This window comes from Carya illinoinensis, chromosome 10 (assembly GCF_018687715.1).
Source record: "Carya illinoinensis cultivar Pawnee chromosome 10, C.illinoinensisPawnee_v1, whole genome shotgun sequence".
NCBI classification, from domain to species: Eukaryota; Viridiplantae; Streptophyta; class Magnoliopsida; order Fagales; family Juglandaceae; genus Carya; species Carya illinoinensis.
In genome coordinates this window covers 36,574,908-36,581,310 of record NC_056761.1, presented here as the reverse complement: position 1 = coordinate 36,581,310, position 6,403 = coordinate 36,574,908, and the positions used below count along the sequence as shown (strand labels likewise).

The following is a 6,403-nucleotide window of genomic DNA, read 5'->3' as shown; positions in this document are numbered from 1 at the left end:
GCAAAAGTCTAAAAGTCGCTGCAAATACTAATTTGTGGCTACTCTGTACCCGCCGGTATTGTGCCGCAATTGTTGAGTGAGAAAAAGATGTTTGCGGCGTGGGTTATCGTGGCCGGAAATAATATTTTTAGCCGCGACAAATTGTGGCCGCTAATGATCTAATAGTGCGCCGGAAAAGTGTTTTGCGTAGCCTGTTAATTTAAAATGAAATTGAGTTTTTGCTGCGATAGATAGTCGCCGCAAAAAGTACTATGATTCGCCACAAATGTCTTCCATGCTGCATTTCCGTGATTTACAATTTACCATGTCAGCCTCTTTTTTTTTTTAAACATATGTAGTTCCCCCATTAGATACAATATCCAACGCATGTAATAGATTAACATATTCTCTAATAAGTATATAATATCATGAATTAATCGTTTACATGATATAGATATTTGAAATACCCCCAACATGTATCGGTATATCATTCATTCATAAAAAAAGGTGCTATTTGAAATTCACCCCAATATGCCACATTAATATATCAATGTAAGTTTACATGTATACTCCTCATATTTATTGTATAATAAGGATTTCCTTAGCAAGTCCTGATCATCATGGAAGCTGCCTTCTTCATCTCAAAACCTAAAGGTATACCTCTTCATCTGAAAACTGGAAACCTCCTTCATTGATCTCAAAGCTGCAAAAATTTAGATTCACAAATTTTTCTTTAGTTTCCAAAACCCAACAGAAATTTAAATTGCAACTACAAAATTAGGAAACCTAAAAACTAATATAAACCAAAAGAAAATGGGTGCATGCATGTAAGTCATATTATAAACCAAAAGAAACCTCCTTCATTGATCTCAAAGCTACAAAATTGGGAAAAAGATCCTTTAAAGAATCATTCCATTCCACCCATATTCTGGTCATATAAAAGAAAAAATTTGTGGATGATATGATTTTTATATTAATGTGGAAGATCGAAGGTGTTGTTCCTTAATTTTTGTGATTATATATTTTCAACTATTTATTAACTAGTTGAATCAAGATGCACTTTTTGTAGTCACCACAGTACATAGAATATGGGAATGTAAATTTAAGCACTTGGAAACTAGAGATTGATATCACCATAGTACATCATTATATATACTGAACTGCATATCATTATATAATAGAAACTGCACAAGGTACCTAGTTCTCCAACATATACACACAGCTAAACTTATAGTAGCATAATGTCATTTGGGAATTAAATAGTACAGTTGATGAGGTAAGCACAAGTAACGAGAACTATTTGCTAATTTGCCACTGGTGAAAAGATCAGACCGTAAACATTAACATTTCAAACCGTAATTGCCGTTAATTTTAAATCTTGTTTCTATTACTGGAATCTCCAGTAGCTAAATTTGTCTCACATCACACGTACGAATCTCCATTGTTGTGTTTTGTGTGGTTCTTGGCAAACACTCCAAGAAAATTATCTCAAAATGTGCACTTGTGTGTGGTTTCCTAAAATCAGCTATAAACATGCTGGAATTAAACGAGTAATCCAAGACACTTAACTAGAATTATCTCAAAATGTTTGCCAGAGTTCCCCACCACAAAGATGCGTTCAACCTTGGTGATCTCATATCTCAACTTGAGAAACGCCTGCAGGCAAATCGAGAGAAGGACAAAACAGGAATAAAGTCAATAGAGGAGTTTTGAAGACTTAATTAATATTGACAATGATATTATGAGATAAGAAAATTAAGAAAGGGGGTAGTGAAGGTGAAGGAGTCAGGCTAGTTATAAGAAAATCAAACTAATGAAAGTAATGATTAAAACATGTTATATGAATGGATTAGATATGAATTCCATCCCCAGACTGTGATTCGCATAAAAGAAAACCAACAATCAAGCATAACACAATACTAAAATAGAACATTATGCATATTTGTGGTTTGTAGTACACACATGCAATAGACAGAAACAGGGCACAAAAAATTAAGGAACTCACCCACTGGTAACTATGGAAGCAGAACCCAGCCAAAATTGATCTCACACAGTTCTTTAACATTTAAACCTTTATTTTTTGAGGAAAAAGAAAATAAACTGATCTCACAAGCCTACAACTAAATCCCAACCAACATCACTTCAATATCTAGTACCAATTCCTATCATTCCACTCCAATCTTCCATATACACAACTTAAATTCATAAAAGATACTAGCATACTTGTTGCACATATACATCAATCCAACACAATTACAATTCACAAAGACTAATAAGCTTCTTTCACACAAACATGCATACTCAATCCATACATCACTTCCATATAATTTATCATACCCAACATATTTATGCAAAAATCTGTCCAATTGTTGGACTTCATGGTTCTCATGTACATTCAAATTCATAAACCATTGCATTTAAATAAAATCTTACCAACTCTTCAACTAAATAAATATGCGCCCATAAACTAAACCCATTACACAAATTATGATCATATAAACCTCATATTACTTTCAAAATGCATAAAATCTGTCCATCCAACACTTAAAATACTTTACTCAATATATAAGCCTCTTGGCAATACCTACAACACACATACTCAATACAAAAGTCCAACTAAACTCCACATAGAACAACCAACACAACCCCATACTTCACAATCTCTATGCTTCACTTACAACTCCTTTAATATTTGGATATCTCTTCTATTTTCTTTGAAATCATAGAAATCATCAAGTAGATCACCCATTTTTGTTCTTTGTGCAGGACCTATTTTTGTGAACACCATGTTGTTCATATAAGGTGACGAATTGCCTTCAAATTACTCCAACAATTAATTTATAACAACAACAACAGCAGTATTAGTCTCAACTATAACTGCTCTTCTAATAATTTGACTAGATATGTGAAGTTCAGGGGCCAAAGTAAGCAGGTTTGTGCTTCAATCAAACATTCTCTTCAATCTACAAACTCACAAAATCCATATAAATTTCCTGTAAACAAAGGGTTAAACTGCTTAGAAGTCCTTCGGTAAAACATAAAGAGTAATGACTGACAACTTCTATATATCAATGACAAACAAGTTTCTAGAACCAGCAGTTTATACAAAGATGATTACCAAACCATAAAACGAAATGAAAATTAATACAAAGATTGTTCAAACTTAAAAAATAACTCTACCAAATGGCCCTTAAATTAGCTCATTCCAGAATTACATTACCAAATCTTGAATATGGTGTACAATGCAGCCATCTCTGTGTCATTTATGCATAGACTGAGAGTGAAGCTTCAATGTTGGTGAACGAACACATTCCATCTCTTTATAGCAATCTTCCTAAACATATTCTAGAATCAGTTTTGCAACTGAGTTTGGCTTTTCCACATGAGGAACCACACATGCACCGCAGTACTCAAACCACTAAATTAGGTTGGAAAAACAGCCTAAACTGGTTATTACAAACCCCAAAATCGAAAATCCCTTGATTACAATCATAATTAACTAGTTATTAAACATTTTTGGTAGCCAAAGGAAAGAAAATCAAAGAGAAAAGGGCGAGAAATGGACTCCATGATAGTGACAGATCGAGAAATATTAAGCTACAATCCGAGAGAGAGAGAGAGAGAGAGAGAGAGAGAGAGAGAGAGAGAGAGAGAGAGAGAGAGAGAGAGAGAGAGAGAGAGAGAGAGAGAGAGAGAGAGAGAGAGAGAGAGAGCATGAGAAACTGACCGGCGTCGATGAGAAGACAGCGGCGAGAAGACGGTGTTGGTGGCGACAGCGGAAATTTGTGAGGATGTTAAACCTCAGAGAGAGAAAGAGCGAGATAAAGAGAGGGTGAAAGTGGGGAAATCAGGGGAGGGGGGATTTAAATTGCTTATTACCGCGACTCCAAGTCACTGTAATAAGTCAATTTAAGCGGCGACTGAAATTGAGGCAAATTTGGGTCGCTATATTAAGTTATTAAGACGAGAAATTTGACTAGACTATTTGCGGCGACCAATACTCGCACGAAAAAGTATTTAATTTCGGTCTGAAATAAAAATGTGATTATTTCTGGCGATTTTAGTGTCGCAAGAAATAAAAATAGCCCAATCTAGTCTTTTTTTTTTGTAGTGCTTGGTTCTTTTCCTCTCTTCTCTCTTCCTCCATGCTGCAACAGGTATGATCTTTTCACACACTTTGTCATGGTTACACTGAGTGATTTATTTGTTAAGGATTGTGTATGTTTTGATTGTTCTGTTGTTGGAATCTGCCCACATATCGTTGACATGACAGAATTTAAAACTAAATTATTTTATAAATCAAATCATGTCAAGGTAACAATGTGAAAGTTGCATCCTCCATAATTGAAAATGTAGTTTTTCTTTTCTAAATTGTGCGTGTGATATATGTTCATTTGTGTGTAGCCGAGCTTGTTTGCGAGAATTTTTCAAACAATGTTTGTGCATTTTCAATATCATCGTCGGGCAAAAGGTGTTTGCTGGAGACGTCAGTGGCTAGTGATCATGGAAAGGTGGAGTACCAATGCAAGACATCGGAAGTGTTGGTTAATGGCATGACTGAATATATTGAAACCGATAAATGTGTTGAAGCGTGTGGGGCTGATAGGAAAACTGTTGGAATCTCATCGGATGCCCTTCTTGATGCAAAATCCACTACCAAGCTTTGCTCTCCGGATTGTTCCCAAATGTGCCCAAACATTGTCGATTTGTACTCCAACTTGGCTGCCGGGGAGGGTACGTAAGACTAATATTTCCAAACTCGTTAAAAACAGAAAAACGCAAATATAAAATTGATGTGGACATTTGTTACATCAGTTGGCATAAAAAACATATACTTCGAATTTGCTTTTAAATAAATATGTTGGTTTTGATCATGGTAATTGTAAAACTGTGTTTACTAATCAACTTGTAAATGAGTAATATTAGATATAGTATTAGTTATTCAAGACACTAAAAAAAAAAGTAGGATCTACAATTAAAAAAAATAACCTTTTTTTTTTATTATTTTTTTTTATGCAAGTATGAGATTCATCCACTTTTTTTCAAAAGAAATGAACGGGATTTAGACCTATGAGTTAGTGAAGATTATGCAAGTGCTAATTGATTATTCGATTCTTACTTGTAACAGGAGCACTCATATTGATTTTCGCTTAATTATAATTGTTGTATTTCGTAAAAATGATATGATTTTCTGACATGAAATTATACATATATATGTGCACTATGCAGGAGGAAATTTGCCGGTCCTGTGTGAGAAACAACGTGCCAATCCTCACCGTTCCATGAGCGAGCTTTTGGGTTCGGGTGTGGCCCCTGGCCCTGTTTCCGGCTCTCCAAGCGCCAATCCTCACGGCCGTTCCATGAGTGAGCTTTTGGGTTTTGGTGTTGCCCCTGCCCCTGGCCCTAGCCCTATTTCTGGCTCTTCATCACGAAAATTATTCGAGACCGTTCACTTTTACGTTTGATCTGGAGCAGCTCCCCAATAATCATTTGATCATCTGCATGCATGGTTTTTGGAGTACCTGTACTTTATAAATTAGCTCAATTTAATGAGGAATTATTATTAGTAAAGTTGAGAGACAATATGTGTCTTAGTGATCGATTGAAATCTGAGGGTCATTCCTTCCAGTATTGGAGTGGAGTAATATGATTATAATGTATCTATATTACGTACTATTTACGTGGTATAATTTGATTTGAAAGAGAAATTTTAAAATTTAAATCTTACCAATTAAATTTTACCATTTAAGTGTTGTTGACTATGTACACGCACATTTGAGAATAGAATAACTCAATAAAGTGTACTGTTGAGAACTATTGTATGCTATTTTATTCCAAAGCATATATATATATATATGCTCCTTTAATTTTATAAGTTGAGATTAATGAATATTCATGCGGCCAATTTTATAGGCTACTTATATTATATTCTATATTTTTTGAAATAAACTCTAGCGACCTAGATTTACCAAACTTTACAGATATGTGGTTATTCCTGCTAAAATATATATATATATATATATATATATATGATTCTGTCGAAGAGATATTCGCAATCAGACTATATTTTGCTTACTGATGATTGGAGAGAGAGAGCATCCAGAAAGTTCAAACTAGAAGCATATGGATGTTGGTTATGCAAGATAAGATGAATTCCTTGCAGAAAAATTAGACCTATGAGTTGGTGAAGCTTGCACTGAAGAACAAGTAGGTGTTCAAGCTGAAGAAAGATGGCCATGGAAAGCTTGTGATCGAAACACAAAGCCAGATTGGTTGTCCTGTAGAACAAAGGAATCGACTTTCGCAAATATTTTTTACCGATGGTGAAGATAACCTCAATATGATTCATATTTGGATTTGTAGCTAGCTTGAATTTGGAACTCGAATAGATGGATGTGAAAACAACCTTTCTACATGGAGATTT

At 34.7% G+C, this 6,403-nt stretch overlaps 1 protein-coding gene and 1 long non-coding RNA gene across 3 annotated transcripts; one reads left to right on the top strand and one right to left on the bottom strand.

Annotated features, from left to right (window-relative positions):
- Positions 1 to 372: 372 nt before the first annotated feature.
- Positions 373 to 3,898, bottom strand: LOC122278897. Of its 2 annotated transcripts, none has more exons than XR_006229380.1 (2): positions 3,707 to 3,898; positions 373 to 1,635 (listed from the first exon to the last, which is right to left on the bottom strand). It is a non-coding gene; the product is annotated as an uncharacterized LOC122278897 (long non-coding RNA). The 2 variants fall into 2 exon arrangements; XR_006229381.1 differs by lacking the exon at positions 3,707 to 3,898 and adding an exon at positions 1,985 to 2,014.
- Positions 3,899 to 4,349: 451 nt separating this feature from the next.
- On the top strand, positions 4,350 to 5,821 carry LOC122278698 (the record flags this gene model as incomplete). The annotated part of the gene is made up of 2 exons (XM_043088883.1): positions 4,350 to 4,713; positions 5,209 to 5,821. Coding segments are annotated over 2 exons (600 nt in total), but the record flags the coding sequence as incomplete, so codon positions are not given.
- Between the last annotated feature and the right edge of the window lie 582 nt (positions 5,822 to 6,403).